Source organism: Leptopilina boulardi, unplaced genomic scaffold, assembly GCF_019393585.1.
Source record: "Leptopilina boulardi isolate dan_hultmark-lab unplaced genomic scaffold, ZJU_Lbou_2.1 LbouV2_169, whole genome shotgun sequence".
In the NCBI taxonomy this organism is placed as follows: Eukaryota; Metazoa; Arthropoda; class Insecta; order Hymenoptera; family Figitidae; genus Leptopilina; species Leptopilina boulardi.
In genome coordinates, this window is record NW_026137717.1 from 1,844,914 (window position 1) to 1,867,593 (window position 22,680).

Genomic DNA, 22,680 nt, shown 5'->3' on the forward strand with positions numbered 1-22,680 from the left:
ATTAGTAAAATTTGACTAATTATTAGTAACTTTTACTAAAAATTAGTAAAATTTGACTAATTATTAGTAACTTTTACTAACAATTAGTAAAATTTAACTAATTCTAAAGCAAAAAGTGAGTCACTAATTTAAATTAGTAAACAATTTTTACTAATTCAGATTTAGAGAGTATTTAAAAAAATAATTTTTTTTTTCTACAAAAACTAAATTTTTCATGAAAAAATCAATTTTTTTTTTGTTTTTAGTTTTAGTAATATTAATAAATGAAAAAAAATGTCCATCTCTAATGTACAAGCAAACACACACACACACACATATCAACAACAAAACCATACAACACCACACCGCCAACACATCCACGTGGTGAGTGAGGATATTTTTGAAGATTAGAAAGGATTATCTTTTTTTTTTTTTTTAGCAAAAATGGGTGCATTGTTTTTTTCTCCAATTATTATTTTTTTTTTTTCTTAAAGAAAGGAAATGAATGAAAAGGAATGTTTTTTTTTCCTTGAATATATGAGGGGGGGGAAGACTCTTACCCTTCCTGGTGGAGCAGGGTGTCGCGCGGGGTGTCGTGGTGGTGTTGGTGGTAGTGGTGGTGGTGGTGGTAGTAGTAGTAGCGCTATTACGTGGATTGGATTTGGATTTATTGGTTATGGAAAATTGTGGAGATTTCAATGTAGGATCAGGATGACGATTTTGATTAATATTACTATTATTATTTTCCATTGAATTTTTTCTTCTTAAAGGAAAAGATGTCGATGATTGTAGCTCATTTTGTTCGCATTTAATCATTGATAATCCATCGGCGCCTTTTAACATTTTTCTTCGTTCATGCTCATGTCGTTTACTGTTGACTGCAGTTTTCACTAGACTCGATGGCGTCATTTTTGCCACGGGTTTATCAATGACAAATAAACTCTCATCCGATGGTGTAAATATTCCCGGTTTTGGAACTCGTGGCTCTTTTATTTCATCGGTGGGTTTTTTTCGCGATGATGAAAAAGAAGTAGAGGGGGAAATAGAAGAAAAAGAAGAAGAGGAAGAAGAAATAGCAGAAAAATTAGAAGAAGAAGAAGAAATTCCAGGTTCGTTATTCTTTGGCGGTTTGTCCTTTATTGGCTTTTCCTTAACGTTCCTAATTGGCTTCTCATGTTCCCGAATTTTCTCCTTATTCCTCTTTTCTTTTTTCTCATTTTCTTCTTTTTCCTTTTCCTTTTCCCTTTTTTCTTTTTCCTTCTCCTTTTCTTCTTTTTCCTTTTCCCTTTCGATTCTCTTTTTTTCCGCTTCCAATTCCTTTATCGCTTTTTCACGCAATAATTCTTTTTGCAATTCCTTAAGCGATTTTTCCCTACCTTGATAATTTCGTTCAACTTCTTTTTGTATTAATAATTTTTCCTTTTGATTTTTTTCCCCTTCCCTTAGGGATTTTTCCCTCAATAATTCTTTTTGTATTTCCTTTAGTGATTTTTCCCTTTGAATCTCATTTTTCTCATCATTCTTCTGCTTCTCCCTAGGGAATTTACTATCTTTAGTTATTTTTTCCCTAATTTCATTGATAGCTTTTTCCCTAATTTCCTTGGGGATTTTTTCAATACTTTCCTTAAGAATTTTTTCCCTAGTTTCTTTAGGTATTTTTTCTCTATTAGATATTTTTTCCATAGGAATTTTTTCCCTCGTTTCTTTAGGGATTTTTTCTCTATTAGATATTTTTTCCATAGGTATTTTTTCCCTACATTCTTTGGAATTTTTTTCCATTGAAATTTTTTCCCTTATTTCTTTTTGATATTTTTCCCTTGTTTCCTTAGGGATTTTTTCCTTAATTTCTTTTGAAAATTTTTCCTTAGTTTCTTTTGGAAATTTTTCCTTAGTTTCTTTTGGAACTTTTTCCCTTGTTTCTTTTGGAGCTTTTTCCCTAGTTTCTTTTGGGACTTTTTCCCTAGTTTCCTTGGTAATTTTTTCCCTAGTTTCTTTTAGGACTTTTTCTCTAGCTTCCTTGAAGAATTTTCCCCTAGTTTTCTCCTTTCTTTTTCCTTTTTCTTCGTCTTTATCTTCTTCTTCGTTGCTTTCTTCTTCTTCTTCTTCATCGTTTTCTTCTTCTTCTTCTTCTTTTTCTTCTCCATTGTTATCTTCGTCATCTTCTTCATCTACTTTATTTTTAGCTGCTTTTTCTCTATGTTTAGCTTCTTTTTCTTTATTTTTAGCTTCTTTTTCTTTATGTTTTGCTTCTGTTTCTTTATTATTCGCTTTATTTTCTTTTTTCTTCGTTTCTTTATCTTCTTCCTCGTCTTCTTCTTCTTCTTCTTCGTCATTATCTTCCTCTTCGTCATCTTCTTCGTCTTCATCTCGTTTCCAGCGATCGTTTTTCCTTCTATCTTTCATTAAAATTTTTCCCTTATTTTTTTCTTCTTTTTCTCGTTTTTCCCTTGTTGTTTTTCCATTATTTTTGAAAATTTTGTCATCATTTGCAATTTTTTCTTTGAAGCCAGATGAATTATCGTCTTGGCAACGTTTTCTTCGATCCGGAGCATAATTAGGTGGCGTTGCACCTGGCTTAGTTCGACTATTACTTGGCGTTGAAAAAAAATGACTGAGACCATCAAAAAGACCTTTTAATTGTCCCGAGCCGGGTTTTACTTTTGTAATTTCCGTCTCGGGGGATTTTTTATTATTTTTTCCTTTTTGCGTTAATTTTGATGAATTTGGAGGACTTGCTGCCGGTTGTATGTGAAGGCCAAATGTTGGTTTATCGTTTAAATCAAGTTTTGGTAATGTTGCACCAAATGTACTTGTAATATTACTAAAAAATGGTGATTCAACTGTTAATTTTGCTGCTGCTGCTGCAAATCCCCAGGGTTTATCTTCATTTAAATCACAACTGAATGGTTGTTTTGATTTTTGACGAATTTTACCCTTTTCTTGTTTTTGTTCTTGTTCCTCTTCTCCTTCTTCTTCCTCTTCTTCTTCTTCGTCTTCTTCTTCTTCAGATGATGATGATGATTCATCACTTGTTCCATCATTTTCCTTTTCGCTACTGTCGCTTGAACTTGAATTATCACTGCTGCTACTACTGCTACTGCTACTACTGCTTGACAATTGAATTCTTCTTGTTGGTAAATTAATTTTTTTATTACACATTGACGATTCTTTTCTTGTATTTTTGATTAATATTTTTTGTTTTTCATTTGTTTGAATTGTACCACGTTTTAATTTATTGTGATCGGCATTAAATGCGGATAACCTGAAAAATTTTTGTTTCTCCTTTGAGATTTTGTCATTTTTCTCTTCTAAAAGTCGACCCTGATTGGAACCACCGCCACTAACACCACCACCACCACCACCAACGTTGGCGCTATTAATTGCTGCAGCTGTTGATGTTGCGGTGGTAGTGGTGTTGATGGTAGTGATGGGATTTGGATTTTGGATTAAGGGAGAGGAATTAGAAATTGGTTGACGAGGGGAGACAACACCCGCATTACCGTCCGAGCACGTGTCCACCTGAGCCACCTGAGGACTGCTCTTTTTTCCTGGAGTTGTTGTCGTCGACGATGTCGTCGTCGTCGTCGTCATTGTTGTTGTTGTTGTTGTTGATGATGCCAAACTCTTTCTCGATACATTGGATCTGTTGACATAATTTAAATACACGTTAGCAAAAAAAACATTCACTCAAATTACACACGTAAAAAAAATCTTTACCTAGATCAGCGATATATTTCACTAAAACAGCGAAAGTTTTCGCTATTCTAGAGAAAAAAAAATATATATATCGAAAAATATATCGCTGTTCCAGGTGAAGATTTTTTTTACGTGCAGAATTAAAAACAAAAAAAATTTATTTGATTCAAATACTCGATTACTTGACTATCATCGAATAAATATTTATTGGAAGTAAATAATTTTTTATCTATAGAATATTATTTTTGAATGGAGAAAAATAAAAAAAGGAATAAAATAAATTTTACTAATTTTAAAAGTAAAATCTAAAATGTCCTCAGCTTCTGATAATTTTTATTCAGAAAATAGTAAAATTTACTTTTGAAATATAGTAAAAACTATTCCGTAAAATAGTGCATTATAGTATATTTATTTGTTATTCTTTTTCAAAATTTTAGTTTAAATAATATTTTTTGCTTTTTTTACTCCAAAAATTTAAGTTTTTAAAATTTTTACTATTTTATAATTAAAAATGTTTTTTTTTTTTTTTAAATTTTTTTTGCCCGGAATTTTGAATTTTAAAAAACGCATTTGTTCACAAGAGCAAAAAAAATTGTTTTTTTTTTTTTAATTTTAGACGTTTAATTAATGTTTTTTTAAAAAATTTTTTGCCCAGAATTTGAGTATTTTAAAAAATAGATTTTGATACAAAATAGGACAAGTTTATTTTTAAAAAATTTTTTAAATATTTTTTGCTTTTTTTTTAATCAAAAATTTAAGTTTTGAAAAAGGTTTTGAATGTTTTATGGTTTTTTTGCCCGGAATTTTCAGTTTTAAAAAAAAAAACAAATTTTTGCACAAAACAGCAAAAGTGGTGTGCAATTTAGCAAAAGAATTAGTTTTTTTTTTAAATTTCAATTTTGGATGTTATAAAAATAGGTTTTAATTTTTTTTTGTCAAGGATTTTAAAATTTTTTTTTTTAAAATAGATTTTTGCACAAAATTAATAATAATAATAAATTAATATTTATGATATTATTTTTTTTTATTATTATTCATTAATATTTCATCAAGGCAATATTTATTTTTCGAAAATTTATAATTTTGGAATTTCGAAAAATGTTTTTTGTTTTTTTTTCTGCCCGGAGATTTGAGGTTTTTTAAAAAATGAATTTTTGCACAAAACAGCAAAAGTTGAGCGTAATTTATCAGAAAAGTTTTGATATTTTCAAAATTTTAATTTTTGACGTTTTAAAAATGTTTTTAATTTTTTTTTTTTGCCCGGAATTTTGAATTTTTCAAAAAACGAAAATTTGGCACAAAACAGCAAAAGTGCAGCACAAAATTTGTTTTTTCTTTTGAAAATTTCAATTTATGATTTTTAAAAAATTTTTTGTTTTTTTTTGCCCGGAATTTTAAATTTTTCAAAAAACGAATTTTTGGCACAAAACAGCAAAAGTGCAGCATATAATTTGTTTTTTCTTTTGAAAATTTCTATTTTTGATTTTTAAAAAATTTTTTTTGTTTTTTTTTTTTGTCCGGAATTTTTGAGTTTTTCAAAAAACGAATTTTTGTCACAAAAAACCAAAATTAGAGCACAATTTAGCAGAAATTTTTTTTTTTTCAAAATTCTAATTTTGGATTTTTTTTTTTGCCCGGAGTTTTGAGTTTTTCAAAAAACGAAAATTTGGCACAAAACAGCAAAAGTTCAGCACAAAATTTGTTTTTTCTTTTGAAAATTTCAATTTTTGATTTTAAAAAAATTTTTTTTTTGTTTTTTTTTTGCCCGGAATTTTTGAGTTTTTCGAAAAACGAATTTTTGTCACAAAAAACCAAAATTAGAGCGCAATTTAGCAAAAAAAATTTTTTTTTTCAAAGTTCTAATTTTGGAATTTTTTTTTTTTGCCCGGAGTTTTGAGTTTTTCAAAAAACGAAAATTTGGCACAAAACAGCAAAAGTGCAGCACAAAATTTGTTTTTTCTTTTGAAAATTTCAATTTTGATTTTAAAAAAAATTTTTTTTTTTTGTTGCCCGGAATTTTTGAGTTTTTCAAAAAACGAAAATTTGGCACAAAATACCAAAATTAGAGCGCAATTTAGCACAAAATTTTTTTTTTTCAATATTCTAATTTTGGAAATTTTTTTTTTTTTGCCCGGAATTTTGAGTTTTTCAAAATCTGAAATTTTTGTCTCAAAATAGCACACAATTTTTTGTATTTTTAGAAATTATAATTTTAGAAATTTTCAATTTTTTTCAAATCTTTTTTTTGTCCCGGAATTTAAAAAATTCAATAAATATTTATTAATACTAATAATAAGAATTATTATTATTATTATTAGTATTAATAAATATTTATTGAATTTTTTAAATTCCGAGACAAAAAAATTAAAAAATAATAATATTATTATTATTATAATAATTACTCACTTTCGATTTTCTCGTATTTTATTAATTTTTTTCCTCGCGCTCGTTGGCGTTGTTGTAATATCAGATTGTTGATGATGATTATCTTGTCCCTTGTGTTTTCTTGCCGACGACGTCGTCGTCGTTGTCGTTGTATCATTTTTAGGTGTATGAGTTGTTTGACAATGTCGACATCGCCATGGTGCTTTACTTTTTTTATCAATACCAGGATCTAAACACGATGGATGATAGCATTTAATGCACGCGGCACATTTCACAAGATAATTTTGTGATTCACGATCAGTTTGGCAACCGGAACAACGTGGTGAACAATCGTCGCATGACCATGTTGCACCTCTATCGACAAGTAATGCAAGTTCAGCCGGTGCACAAGAATGATGTAATGCCGCACCGCAAATATTACAACGGCTAAGTTTTTCCGATGCTGCTGCTGATGATGACGAATTCGTTGTTGTTGAATTAGCACCGCGTTTTCCATTATTATTATTTCCGGCTGTTGCCGCTAAACACTCCTTACATATTGGCAACGGTGCTGGTAACTTTGATGTCGCCAATAATAATAATAAAAAGAGAGAAAAAAAAAATAAAATTATTTAGTTAGAAAATTATTTTTACATCGTAAAGTTATTAAAATACTGAAATATTTATATTTCATTGGATATTAATATTCAAATATTAAATCAATTACATACGAAACATTTATTTTCGAAATCGAAAATCTAATCTTTTCGATGTAAAAATTGTTTGGTATATACATTATTGATTAAGTGAGAGAGAGAGAAAAAAAGTTTTGAATTCTTTTTCTCCTCTAGAATTAAATTTCAATATTTTTTTTTCATTTTCAACTCGAAATTATCAACTAAAAAGAAAATAAAAAAACACCTACTGCACTTTTTGGTGAGTAAATCACAAAACTTGTTAATTTTTTCTGCACCATGACGCCAATTATTATATTATATATATATTTATTATATTAAAACTTATACAATCGTAACGTTCTTTTCCGAACACCATTCAACGTGTCTTGATGTCCCCCTAACAAAATTTTCTGATCAGCTGTTATATATATATATATGTGTGTGTGTGAACGACGCATTTAAGGTTATAATGACACACTGCTACCAACTTTAGCCTAGTTTCGATAGCGCGGTAAAATTTAAAATCTATATACATCCTTTTTTTTTTATTTTCTCTTTCTCTCTTTTTTTATTTATTCTTTCTTACATTTACATAGGGGGAAATTTAATATAATTTTTTAATAAAATATAAAAATTAATTTACAAAAATTATTTCTATTAATATTTTTTGTTTTTTGCAATCTACAAAATTGTTTCATAATCATTTAGCAGAAAGAAAGAACAAAGGCGGGAAAATTTAAATATATGAAATTAAATTTGTTTTGAAAAAGAAAAATACTGGTCAAAATATATTTTGTCAACAAAATTTATGAATAAGTATAAAAAATGTAATATACAATATAATAATAATAATAATAATAATAATAGTTCTACTACCCGTATACTTTTCATAGATAAATAAAATAGTAATTTATTTATTTAATTAATATAAAAATAGTAAAAATAATAATATAATATAATAATAATAATAATAATTATTATTATTATTATTTTGTATTAAAAATAAACGAATTCTATAAATTAAAATTGAGTATAATATTTATTATTATTCATTTAAAATTAAAAAAAAATAATAATTATAAAAAAAAATTATAATTTTTTTCTTTATAAAAATCTAAAAAAAATTTTTTTGCATAAAAAATAAAAAATCATTGAAATTAATTGACTCTATATTAATTATTATTATTATTATTATTGTAATTATTATTAATATTATTATTATTTTTTTTACGCAAGGTAAAACGTGGAAATCTGCTTATTATTATTATTATTTGATGTTTGTTCGAAATAAATTTATAATTATTTATAATAATTAAAAAAAAAAGTTCAAATATTATTTTGTTTAAATAAATAAATTATTTAATTTTCGTTTTAAAAAATTGCAAAAATATTTTTTTTTTTGTTAAATTTTTGAAAATCTACTTTACCGACTTTATTATGAAATTTTCATCTTTTTTACGTTTGTACTATTATTATATTATAATTTTTATAATAATAATAATAATTATTATTATTCTTATTATTATTATTATTTTTTTTTAGTTATATTACATAAGGAGCTTAAAAATCGACTTAATTAAATTAATTTTGCCATAATTAATTACTAAGCTCGTTAATTCTAACCTAAAATTTCCTTAAGCACATATAAAGCGCGGGAAATTTAAATATCGTTTTTTTATAATATTTGCATTTTTTTCAATCTCTGAACTAGAAAATGCAGATAATAATAATAATGATAATAATAACAATTATTATTATTATTATTATTATTATTATTGTTATTATTATCTACATTTTCTAGTTCAGAGATAAACAAATGCAAATATTATTAAAAAACGATATTTAAATTTCCCGCGCTTTATATGTGCTTAAGGAAATTTTAGGTTAGGATGACAAATAATAATAATAATAATAATTGTTGTTGTTATTATTATTTTTAAAAAATTCTAATGTGGAAAATTACAAATTAGTTAAAAAAGCAGGAAGTTCCTAGGACATTTATGAATTATATATATATTTTTTTATTTCTTGAAATGGGGAGTGCCAATCATAAGGCGACCTTCATGGTTGGTGAATAATATTAAAGAAAGAAAAAGAGGGTACACACTCTTTCTCGCGTTTGAGTTTTACTATGCGTAAAAGTTGAACGAGTGTGCACGCAGTAAAACGTAATTATTCATTCCGGTGGTTACGAAACCCGTGCTGCTATCTTCCACATCATAAGGGGTGCATCTTATTAATTCAACAATCCTCCTATTTTGTCCTTTAATATATATATATATATATAATTTTCACTCATCTTTAAAATTTCACCACGACAAAGGAAAAAAATTATTTTTAACCTCATTTGAATACAGCGAGGTAGTAAAATAATTCATATATAAAGAAGGGGGAAATTTTAATAACCTAACCTCAAATTTTTCTCCCACATTTTTGTTTTTAGTATTTTTTATTAAACATAACCTCAAAAATTATAGTTACGCGAAAAAATGACTCAAAATTTCTAATTTGTTTTCTTTTCCATAAAACATAACCTCCAAAATTACAATTATACGCAAAAAAAAACAGATTAGCAATATCTTAATTTGTTGGCGTTTCCATAAAACATAACCTCAAAAATTACAATTACGCAAAAAAAACGTATTAGAAAATTTTTAATTTCTTTTTCCATAAAACATAACCTCAAAATTTACAATTTTTTTAATTTCTTTACTTTGATTGTACTTTAATGACTAAAAATAGGTGGAGTGGGATTAAATTTATATATATATATATATATATATATATACTTCTTTTTCTGAGATTATCGACAAAATAAAGAATGATAAATAGTTTTTGCACAATGACACGTGGCCTTTTGCGTTTTATTGCGAAACGGCTCTCATCTGCGTGGACCAACATACAACCTGTTGCTTTGCAACCAATCATCGAACAAACACAATGGACATTCTGATTGGTTGCGACGTGTGGTTGAATATAGCGTTCTTTCCCGTGACACAAGCGTTCAAACACCCTCCCCCCTCCCTCTCTCTCTCACACCCTTTCTAACCATAAACATCAACTATCATCTCTTCTTTGGACTTTATTAAAGAGCCTACAAATATCTTTCACGATTTTTAAAACGAAAAACCTGTATTCTAACCTCGAATAAAATTATGAATTCAAATTTTTTTAACATAACCTAAAAAATGTTTTTCTAATAACTTTTATTATTACTATTATTATTCCTATTATCATTATTACTATTATTATAATATAATAGTAATAATAATAATAATAATAATAATAATAATAATAATAATAATAATAATAGATATTAGAAAAAAATTTGTAGGTTATATTATTTATTAATTAAGCTTCAGCCTTTCGGCCCAGAAGGTTTTACCTGAACCTAAAATTAAGTTACCTAAACGTAAAGTTGAGTTACCTGAACCTAAAATTTAGTTACTTAAACTACCGAAACCTTAAATTTAGTTATCTGAACTACCTAAATCTATAATTTAGTTACCTAAACCTAAAATTTAGTTACCTAAACGTAAAATTGAGTTACCTGAACCTAAAATTTAGTTACTTAAACTACCTAAACCTAAAATTTAGTTACCTAAACGTAAAATTGAGTTACCTGAACCTAAAATTTAGTTACTTAAACTACCTAAACCTAAAATTTAGTTACCTAAACCTAAAATTTAGTTACCTGAACCTAAAATTTAGTTACCTAAACGATAAAATTGAGTTACCTGAACCTAAACTTTAGTTACTTAAACTACTTAAACTTTAAATTTAGTTATCTGAACTACATAAACCTAAAATTTAGTTACTTAAACTACGTAAATCTATAATTTAGTTACCTAAACCTAAAATTTAGTTACCTAAACGTAAAATTGAGTTACCTGAACCTAAAATTTAGTTACTTAAACTACCTAAACCTAAAATTTAGTTACCTAAACCTAAAATTTAGTTACCTGAACCTAAAATTTAGTTACCTAAACGATAAAATTGAGTAACCTGAACCTAAACTTTAGTTACTTAAACTACTTAAACTTTAAATTTAGTTATCTGAACTACCTAAACCTAAAATTTAGTTACTTAAACTACGTAAATCTATAATTTAGTTACCTAAACCTAAAATTTAGTTACCTAAACGTAAAATTGAGTTACCTGAACCTAAAATTTAGTTACTTAAACTACCTAAACCTAAAATTTAGTTACCTAAACGTAAAATTGAGTTACCTGAACCTAAACTTTAGTTACTTAAACTACCTAAACCTTAAATTTAGTTATCTGAACTACCTAAATCTATAATTTAGTTACCTAAACCAAAAATTTAGTTACCTAAACGATAAAATTGAGTTACCTGAACCTAAAATTTAGTTACTTAAACTACCTTAATCTAAAATTTAGTTACCTAAACCTAAAATTCAATTACCTAAGCCTAATATTTAGTTACTTAAACTACCTAAACCTAAAATTTAGTTAGCCAAACCTAAAATTTAGAGGTTGTTCACAAAATACGTAACGTTTTCGGGAGGAAGGAGGGGGTCAAGCTATTTGTTACGGACAGCCGAAAAATAACGCTAATGTATATAACTGAGCGTTACGTGTGAAGAGGGAGGAGATGGAAATTTCAAAAAAAAAGCGTTACGTATTTTGTGAACAAGACCCTATTAGTAAGGTCCCTTTCATTTGACTCAGAAAATATTTTGTATCAAACAGTTGATTCTATTTCGTGTATATTTTCACATTAAAAATCATAAACATAACCTAAAAAAAATTTTTTCTGTCCTTTTCTCACGTTACATATATCCTACACAGTTAAAAGAAAATGGTTTCTTTAAAATATATCCTGTAAGTCAACATCCCTACAGGTCATTTAGAAATATATAATCAATATATATATATATATATATATATATATATATATATATATATATATATATATATATATATATATATATATATATATATATATATATATATATATATATATACTTTTTATTTTTAAAATATAATTTAATTTAAATTTCATTAAATATAAATTATTAACATACAAAAACGAATAAAGAATGCATTTAACAGGCGCGATGCTCACAAAATACCGTGAAAAAAAAAAATTGGTTATAAAAAGAGTAGGTGGGGGGGGATAAATAATGGAGGAAGAAGATGATGCGAAAGCAACAGCAGCATGGTGGGCATCAGATACACACACACATACACTTGCTTTACAGGTGTGTTAAAATGTAATAGAATGTGTAGCAGAAACGCAGCGATTGGTTCATTCTCTCTTATATATATATATATATATACAAGAGATGAATTGTGTAAACCACCTGACCGTTGTCAACGCGTCGGCGCAAAATCGTCCTCGTTGTCGTCATCATCGTCGTGTCCCAGGTCTTTTCGCGCTCTCTCTGCGGTCCGACACGCATATAACAAGAGGAGGCAAAATGAGTCAAGGGGATCAATAAAAGAGCGATATACAAACGAGTTCCGAGTCGGCGGAAGTTGAGCGAGAGATAGTGGCGTCGTCCACCAATCCTGATCGCGATAATATATACATACATACATACACCTATAATATGCTATATATATATATATATATATATAACATATTATGTGTATGTATGTATTTATATATATATATATATATATATTGACACGAGATTCTATATCCAAAAGGCGTGGGCATACAGCGTGACTTCTCAAGGAAGAAAAAAAAATATATAAAACTTAACCTAACCTCAAATTTAAAGTTCCTTACGGCGTGCAGTAATTCATTCAGTTTCGCAATAATATCAGCATTTTAGTACGATTTTACTGATATTAATGCGAGACCAATTGAATTACTGCGCGGCGTAAGGAACTTTAAATTTTAGGTTAGGTTAAGGTTTATTATTCTTATTTGCCTACTGCCGGGTAGATATTATTCCTACAGTCAAATAATAATAATAATAACAAAATAACATACATAATAATATGATGATTACCAGTATTATAATAATAATTATTATTATTATTATTCTGCTGTACAAAGTAAAAAAGTACATAATTAACAATAAGAACATTGTTTATGGCTTTTTTATTTTGGACGGCAGTATTATTATTATTATTATTATTATTATTATTATTATTTATTTTGTCACATGAGCAAGAGAGTATATAATGAGAAGGGTCTTTTAACACCGTAGAAACAATTTAGTCTAGCGTTGAGACTTACTATTATTATTATCATTTTTTTTTTTTTTGCGTAAGGATTTTTGGGAAATCTGCATACAGATACCTTGGACTTTGCATTCCAAGGTTATGTGAAGTTGCTTAAAAATAATAATAACGATTTTTATTTTTGCTAATTTTATTGCTGTCTGGAAAATAGAGGTTATGTGCCAACTCATATGTGATGCGGTAGACACTAATACTTTAGTGACATTTAAATCGATTAACAAACTGCTACATTTTTGATGGATGATTGCGGTTTCCCAGAGACTTGTTTAACGAATTTACTACTAATACTATTGTACAGACAAGGGGAGAATAAATCCTTTCTTTAAAGATTAGGAAATTTTCGAAACTAAACAAAATTTAGTATTTACCTTAAATTGTGGAAATAGAATTTTTGCGAAACCCCCCCCCCCCAATTTTAACGGAGAGAAAGAAAATAGTAATCATTTTCGGAAAATAAGTAATTTAGAGTTGCGCAACATTGTGAAATGTGACCTCATTTGTATATGTGAGAATTAATAAACGGATCGGAATTTGCAGATGGACTGTTTTGAATTTCGGTTTAAAAAATTATAGGCTATTTTTTTGGTTGTAATGGTGCAGAAATTTTTTTTTACACAATTTGGATGATTTCTCCTTTATTCTTCACTGTTGAAAATAGAATCCTAAGGATTGGTTTGCTTTAAAACGTTTTCCTAGGTAACGGATTCCTAAGGAATAGATTTCTAGGAATTCCTAGGAACTAATTCTTAGGAATAGGAAACCCTAGGTTTCCTAGAAATTCCTTGAAATCCCTAGGATTAGGATAGGAAACCCTAGGTTTCCTAGAAATTCCTTGAAATCCGTTACCTAGGAATCCCTAGGGTTAGGATAGGGAAACCCTTAGGTTTGCTATTCCTAAGGAATAGTTTCCTAGGAATTCCTAGAAATCTATTCCTTATAGGAATCCGTTACCTAGAAAACCCTTTCGAAGCAAACAAATCCTTAAGAATCTATTTTTTCAACACTGAAGAAATAAGGAAAATCATCCAAAATTCCCTTAAATCTATACAATTAAAAAAAAAACAAAATTTTTTACTACTCACCTTAATTGAACCCTCAACCGAAGCAGCCTCATTATTCTTCTTTGTCGTACACGCCTGTCGATCGGGTTGCCTAAAAAGTCTACCATCTTGATTAACAATACCACGATCAACAGATCTTTTAGCCGATAATCTCAATGCCGTTCTTAAATCACCATCAATTTCCTCTTCAACCGTATGACTTTGTCGTAAATATTTTTCAATACTTTTTAACGTTGAACCATCACGTTCGCCAAGTTCACGCACTGCTTTACCAATTATTTTTGACAAATCAGTATTACTTTGAACTTTAAGTGGTCGTGCCTGCAAACCACCTGGATCTTTATATGACGATTGACCTTTATTAAATATTTTCAAAACATCACCACGTTTCACTGCAACTTCCAAATGTTCAGCAATTTCTTCCTCATGAAAATTATGATGTTGCCGAATTGCATGACATATTCTTTCAACACTTGGCCTTTGTTTTTGACTACGAATTTTACGAATCGCATCCAAAAACCATGACGACCATGTGTCATCACCGGATTCTTGTTCATCCATTTCTTGATGATGATGATGATGATTATGATGATGATGATGGGGATTTAACTCATATTTATCACCTCCCCCACCATCCAAGTGAGTGAGGACCTAGACATTCACATTCTGGCTGAAACCTGAAATAGAAAATTTTTTTTTTAGTTTAAAATCTAAAAACATTTTTTTCAGAATGTTAAACGTGTCTTTAGGTTGTTACTTCCTGTGTTAAAAAAAAGGAACGTGACTATTTCGTACAGGCGAGGGGTTTGAATTCCTGCTTCCTGACCTTCCAGGACCCCCCATAGTGGTTAAGGAACGATCCCCATAAAGCTGCCTTCCCCATTCCTTCTACCCCGCAAGGGGTCATTATATTACCGGGAATTAGTTTTAAATCGTGTTCCTATAAGCAGCAGACAAATCGTGCTATCGAAACGTCTATTAATCATTCGTCTCGGTTCGCCAATACTTAACACGCCGATTATCACTAAAAGATTATCTTTTACTAATTTGATCTCTTTGGAAAATAAAAAAAATCAATCGTGCTTAGTAAACCCTCAAAAAAGAGGAAAAATTTACGATTGATAAAAATTTGTAGTTTTAAATTTAAATTTCTAATTTTGGAAATCGTTACAAAAAAAAAGTGAAGGGAGTAAAAAAGGAATGTTAAACGCGTGTAAATAACTTCGAGTTCAGGCTTAAATTGTTGACCTAGGTTTTTGGGGTAATAAATATCCTATGTCGGTAATAAATATTCCCTGGCTCTTTCTCTCTCTCACTCGTTTCACATTTAAGATTAAAAAAAGAAAAAAGGAAGCTGCTGACGGAACTATTCCAAAAGGCGGAAGTTTAGCCAAATTTTTCCCAAAAAAAAAGGGAATTTTACTTTCTACTTTAAAAAAGGGAAGTTTTTGTACAAGAAATTTTATTTTAGGAATACTTTTATGCCACGCCTCCTAAATTCGAACCCTAATGTAGTATAAATTCCACTCCTAATTTCTGGCTATTTAAATCCCCCTTCCCCGCACACTTCTCTAAAACCCGTCGAGGAATTAGTGCGCATGTGCTGTAAAGGCCACGTGCTCACATTCCCGCCAAAAATCTAATTTTCTATGGTACTTTTGCCTCTATTTAAAAATAAGAAAACAATATTTTCTCTTAAATCGTATTTTAAAGTAATTTTCGTTTTTTTAAATCAAAAGAAGGAAATTTTACTATTTTTGAGACTCTAGAAGTTTTAAAACCATTTTCGATTATATGGAAATTATTTCTTTCTTACGTATTTAAATTGAGGCAAAAGACTTCCGATGAGCAATGATTTGCTCACATATATTCTCGGAATTGATAAGTATATCTCTCACACACATTTTCAAGGTTACGGTAATATGTATATATATATATGTAGTCAAAAATAGAGACAGACGAATCATTTTTGACCTTTGTTTCATTTGGAATGTTCCAAAATGAAAAAAATAGAAAATATATATTAATTTTTTTTTTTTCTTAATGTAAAAGCGAAAAATTATAGGTTATGGCAGTTTTGTTAGATTGAAAAAAAGAAATTCTTATAGACACTTGGCATCTATTTCACTTGAATAGGGATATATATTTCATTAAAACAGGGAAAGTTTTCGCTAACCTAGAGAAATATATCGCTGTTTCAGATAAAGATTTTCAGAATATATACTTGGCATCTATTTTAGAATATTTTATACTTAAATTCAGTACATATATTATATTCTAAAATTTAGGAATATTAAATATTGAATTTAAGTATGAAATATTCTAAAATAGATGCCAAGTATATATTCTGAAAATCTTTATCTGGAACAGCGTTTCTCTAGATTAGGGAAAACTTTCCCTGTTTTAGTGAAACTTATCGCTGTTCCAGGTAAAGATTTTATTCCGTGTAAGAATGTTTTTTTTCGATGCAGCGAAAACGATTCTTACGGTTTTTTTTGTTTTTTTGGGCCCTTTTTGGAAAAAATCATAAACATAACCTCAAATTTTCGCTTTTTATGCCCCTTTTCTTTTGCGAATGTAATTTAAAATATTTTTTTAAACTTAATAAAGTAAATTAATTTTTTCATTTAAATTTGATATATATATTTGTTTTAAGTATATACAAGTACTTTCGAGAGGCCTTGCAGGTAATTAAGTCGGTGCATGTGCCCGTATCATATTAGGTGAAATAAAATACCGGTTGTCCGGTAAAACATGCGGCCGGGTGTTTGCCCCTCGTTGTATGTCAAATAAAAAGGCAAAACTGCAGCTGCGACTTTAGTTTCCTACGCCCGCCAAACCGTCACGATCAAATCCCCCCCTTCCCCTCCTTTTTAAAAGAAAAATAGGAATAAACAAATTCAAAAAAGCAGCAAAAAAAAAAATAGGTTATGTTTATAGTTTTATACCTTGTAATTATAATTTTTTATAATGTAAAATTAAAATTTTTTTCATTGATTTTTAATCGTAAACATAACCTATATTTCTTTTTAATAGGTTAATGATAAAAACAAAGTATAAATAAACATAACCTATAATTTTTTTTTTAAGTCATTGGCTAAATTTACTGAATCTAATAATTGAATTAACTAAACTTTTGACTAAACTTTTCACTAAATTGACTAAATATATAATTAAATTAACCAAACAGATTTAAATTTTAAAATAAGGTTAAATTTACTAAATATTATATTAAATCAGTCAAAAAATTTCGGTTAATTATAAATTTAGTTACAAAATTACTTTAAATTAACTAAGTATTTGATTTAATTAGCCAAACATTTTGATTATTTTCTCTAAATCTAAATTAGTGAAAAGTGAGCTACTAAATTAAATTAGTAAAAATTTTAACTAATCTTTAGTCACTTTTTAAAATTTTAGTAAAAAAATTTTAAACGACTAAATCATATAGTAATATTTTACTAAAATTTAGTAAAAATTCTTACTAATGTGAATTAGTAGCTCACTTTTAGCTAATTCAAATTTAGAGATAAATTTAAGTTTCAAAATTACTTTAAATTATCTAAATATTTGATTAAATTAGCCGAACATTTGGGTTATTATATAGAAATTCAATTCTAAAATATAATTGAAAGAAGCAAAAAAAATTTTGTTCAATACTAAAAAAAAAAAACAATTTAGAATTAAAGAAACTTTTTCCTTAATTCAATAAATATGTTAGAATTGAATCTATAAACCCAGATGTTTCGCTGATTTAATAAAATATTTAGCTAATTTAATCAAATATTTGGCTAAAACAAACAAACAAAAAAAAAAATATATATATATATATATTTGATTTAATCAATGAAACTTTTCTCTCTATAGTATATATCATAGGTGCAATGACCCCTTTGGGATAAATATTCAGTTTCCGTTTTTTACTCTATATTACTCTCTTAATAAATCAAGTGTGCCAATTTTTACACCTTTTTTTTATATTATGTTAAATAATTTCTAATTTTCCTTTATTTTTTTACTATTTTTTTTCCATTTCTTCAAACAATTTTTTACACACAAAACACTTTTTAAAACTTCAACACTTTCACAATTTCCCGCCAAAAAAAAAAAAAAAACTCATATGGAAAAATACATTGGGTTTTAAGGAAAGAAAGAAAAAAAAAATTGAGGAATTTTCCACTGATACGAATCAACAACTTTCAATTCCGGAATAGTGCGAGCAAAATAAAAAAAAAAGATACAAAACGAAAAAAAAAGTTAAGTAAAGAGAGAGAGAGAGGAACCGACGGTGAAATGTGGCCGTCGGAAAAATTTCACCTGGTATTAATTTTACGAAATTTACAAAAATGCAAAAAAAAAAAAACTATAATATTTATGTATGTATCATTTTACCCCGAGGGGGGGGGATCGGAAGAATTTTTCTAAAAACTACTGTTCTTGAAGTAATAATAATAATAATAATAATAATAATTACACTTTTCGATATGGTTGTTTAACAGTTTACACACGAAACTCTTCTCATCCAACATTCTCGAAGCCCGACGGGCAGCCATTTTGTAGGTCCGCTGTATATGCGGCAATCCCAGTTTCAGTCTGGTTGCAAAATTTCTCTCCCTCCCCTCCCTCTTCTCTCTCTCTCTCACTCTCTCAATAATACCACACACAAAAATTTATATTTCCATATTATTATTCTTTTTCCCCAAATTAAATTAACAAAAATCACTCAAAATTATAGGTGGAAAAAAAAAAAAAAATTTTTCCCGCCAAAATTTTTCATTTTCAATTTAGCACAAAAAAAAAAACAAAAGTGGTAATTTTTTCCTCCTTTTTTTGTTTTTTGAAATAAAGTTTTTTTTTTTGGAATTAAAAAAAAAAATTGAGAACAAGTGACGAACGAAACACAAACGTTGAGAGCGCCACTCTCCTATATATCTCTATCTCTCTCTCTCGTCCGTATTGTGCGTCGTCGAGATACACACACACACATATACAGGGGAAAAATGCGACAATCGGAAATTTTATTTTTTTCCCTCCCAATACGTTAAATTTTTTTTTTTTTTTTTCTCATATTAAAAAAATAGTTAATATATATTTTACCTGTTAGCAATAATTCCATTTGTTTAATCCTTAATTTGAATGGCACAAATCACAAAAAAAAATGATTTTAACACACAACAAGGGGGGATTTTTTGGGGGGGGGAGGTTCACTTTTATCACAAATACCCCCGATTATCTTCGCGGAACGGCGTCACATTTCACAAATCAACAAAGGTTACCCACTTGACAAAGATGGCCGACTAGTTTGCTACTGCGCAACAAAGTGGGGAGAGTTGTGCGCCGACCGTCGTCGCAAACTAAAACACCCGAGGGCGCTCTTTCTCTCTCTCTCTCTTTCGTTTTGGGGAAAAAAAAAAAAAAATCTTGTATTAGTGAGAAAGAGAGAGATAGAAAGTACCCAGGTGCATTTATGTGTGCGTGTGCGACTTGTCAGGACTCGATTCAACTTGAGAGAATATTGTACTCAAAACTTTTTTAAAATATATACACACAAATAACTACTATATAGTACATGTATTACATACACTGTATATTTACTAATATATAGTATATTTAGTATACATATATATATATATATATATATATATATGTATTAAACATACTATACTCGATCGGCTCTCAGGATTAAATAGAAACTACATAGGAAACAAGCCGGACGTACCACCCGATCGTTCCACTCAATATTGGAGGAGGAAAAAGGTGACGGGGGAACAAAGATAGAGAGAGAGAGAGAGAGAGAAGGAAACTATCAGTTTCTCGAGAAATACGAGAATTTTTCACTACTTTAGTGCGCGATGTGTCCTAATCTCTAATATATTTAGAAATAATTTTTAGGTTAGGTCTGATAATGGACAAATTTTTCTTAAATATATATATTATGCGTTTTTGCCTTGCTTTAGCAAAAAACATCGATTTAAGAAAAAATTGACTATTGTGGACTCGAACATAACCTCACTTTTTTTAACCGCTCACACACACTTACGCATTGGTTGATTATTTGCGAATTATGAAAATATTTAGGCAATGTTGGCAATATTGTTAAGTGTATATACTTAAATAGTCCAGTCAAATTAGTCGAAAAACAAGGCATATCATGTTTTAACTCAGGATCTCAATTTTTTTTTTTTTTTTGCTCAAACCTTTCATTTTTCGGATAAAAATAAAGTACCTAAATTCAATTTCGAAATGTTGTAGTAAATAAAGGGTAGAATGACAAAAGGGATCTAGCGCCAATTCACTGTTTTTACAGGCAGTAAAAAAAATTTTTAAAAATTTTGCAGGTTATTAAAAAAAAAAAACTGAGAAAACCGTTTCGATATATTAGTATGTTTTAATAAATAAACAACAATTTGTTGAAATAAACCTAGATATTAACGATAAAATTGAAAAAAAAACTGCGTGGTGCCTTTTGAGGTTATATCAACTGTGCACATTTTCTTTAAGCATATTAATTATAAAAAAAAAATATACAGTTTAAAGAAAAACTGTAAAATTAGTTTCATTCTATGGAATCGACGAAATGAATAGAAAAAAAAATTGTTTTCAAGAAAATTACGAATTAATTGCTTGCTTTGGAATTGAGCAATACTTTATCATCTTTAAATTCAATTGTTCATACTTAGTATAATTATAAAAATATTTAAAAATTAATAACAAAATGATTTTAAAATTGAAAATATATTATTATTATTATTATTATTATTAATTTTATTAATTAAAAATATTATTAAAATAAAATTAAAATAAAACCTAAAAAAATAATATTTTTTGATCAAAATTGAACAGATGGATAAAAATGTGAAGAATGAAATTCATAAAAACATTTCACCTTCATATCATTTCTTTTTAACAATATCGTTTTTATTAATAGATTTTTTTCCGCATCTGCGAGGCATTTTCAATTTGTAAAAAGCAATGTTTTTAAATTTGTTAAATTATGCATAATATTATTGACTCATCATTTTCTTTTGTTTTTCAATCAGGTTGCAATAAAGTAAATTTTGAGGCTATTTTATTAATTTAATTTTTATTAAAAACTGATTTAAATACGCAATAAAAAAAGGAAATCCTTCTACAGAAATGTGTAAATGAATTTTCTTGATTTTTTTTTTATGCAAAAACTTCATTTTCGATAAATTGACGCTTGACCCCTTTTGTCATTCTACCCTTCAAATATACAGGGTGTCTAACGGTCAGGGAAATCAGGGAATTTCAGAAAAATTTCATTCAAAGTCAAGGAAATTTCTGTAAATTTCTACAAAAATTCAAAATTTTTTAATCTAAAAAAAAATTTGAATGGTTTTTATTACCATTAGAAATACCATTTGTTACTACCATTAGAAATTAATTTATTGTTAAATATGTCAATAACCATATTTTTGTCCAAAGAAAGCAGAAATAAAGTTATTAAAAAGTCAGGGAAAAATAAAAAAATGTCAGAGAGGAGTCAGGGAATTTTTTTCTCAATCCTTGTTATAGACACCCTGATACCTATACAATATATTTTTGTTCTTTGTCCGAATGTTTTTGCGTTTTATTTATACCTAAATTTGGTACTTTGAACTCCTTCTGTAACCTAAATTTTTTTTTTTTAAGAAATAGGTACAAAAAATCATTTTTTTCAAATTGCCCGCCTTCCATGACATTTTAGTATAAAAAAGAAAGTGTACAAAATAGAGAAAGGTAGATTATGCATTTAGAGAGATCCTCTAATTATGCACGATTATGTAGGATTATGCGATTAAAATATGCACGATTATGCGGCATTATATAGTAAAATTAGCCTAATTATGCAAAATTATGCAATTAAATAAAATGTTTAATTTTGCAAAATTATGCAGCGTTTAAAAAAAATTAATTTTGAATAATGTATTTTTAATCGCTATTTTTTTTTTTTATATCGAATTTTAAAAATCATGTTAACATGCAAAAAAACTAGTAACTTGAACTAATGAATTGAGGACACGTTCATTTACGGAAATGCAGACTTCTAGAAAAAAATAATTAATTAACATTTAATTTTATTTTATTTTATTGATTCTGCAGAATTTTTTTTAAAAATGATTTGATTTCAATGAAATATGGCTTATTTTCTTCGAAAAATATGATTCTCTACAATTTCAACGTGGGAAAATTTTAAACAAGCAAGCCATTTGGCAAATACAGCTATTTGTTTAAAAAAAATAGCTGTATTTTAATAATAAGAAATAAAATATTCATTTATGATTAATTTATCGAAAAAAATTTTTTAATTTAATAAAGAGACTAACAAACAAAAAAATTTTTTTCTCAGTTTAGTTAAAAAAAAAAAAGCATTATTTTGGCAATTTTTGAGCAAATTATGCGGTCATTATGCAAAAATAATAAAATTATGCAATGACATATAAATTATGCAATATTATACGCTTTAAAAACGTATTGTAATACAGTATCTTAAAGTAACTTTCTGGAAACTTCCCTTAACCTATATAATAATGTCTTAGATTCGGTAGTTTCCCTTGGTAACTTCCTGTTAACTTCCAGAAAATTATCGCGGAATTAAATTTCCCAAAAAAGTGCAGAGGAGGAGTTCATAAAATTTTAAATAATTGTTAATTTCCAAGAATTTTCTCTAAAAATTATCTCCG

At 27.8% G+C, this 22,680-nt stretch overlaps 1 protein-coding gene across 3 annotated transcripts in view; it reads right to left on the reverse strand.

The window, feature by feature from the left end:
* The window catches only part of LOC127277556 (histone acetyltransferase KAT6B-like), a 35,570-nt gene extending 16,091 nt beyond the window's left edge, over window positions 1-19,479 (reverse strand). Inside the window, exons 1-4 of one of the 3 annotated variants that reach the window (XM_051298771.1) lie at window positions 19,094-19,479; window positions 14,018-14,673; window positions 6,082-6,617; window positions 540-3,622 (exon numbers count right to left, since the gene is read on the reverse strand). In XM_051298771.1, coding sequence (XP_051154728.1) covers window positions 540-3,622; window positions 6,082-6,617; window positions 14,018-14,557 — 4,159 coding nt within the window. In that variant the 5' untranslated portion in view covers window positions 14,558-14,673; window positions 19,094-19,479. Of the gene's footprint in view, window positions 1-539; window positions 3,623-6,081; window positions 6,618-6,964; window positions 7,132-14,017; window positions 14,674-18,470; window positions 18,908-19,093 lie in introns of those variants that run through there. The other 2 variants (XM_051298772.1, XM_051298774.1) reach the window with 2 other exon arrangements.
* Between the last annotated feature and the right edge of the window lie 3,201 nt (window positions 19,480-22,680).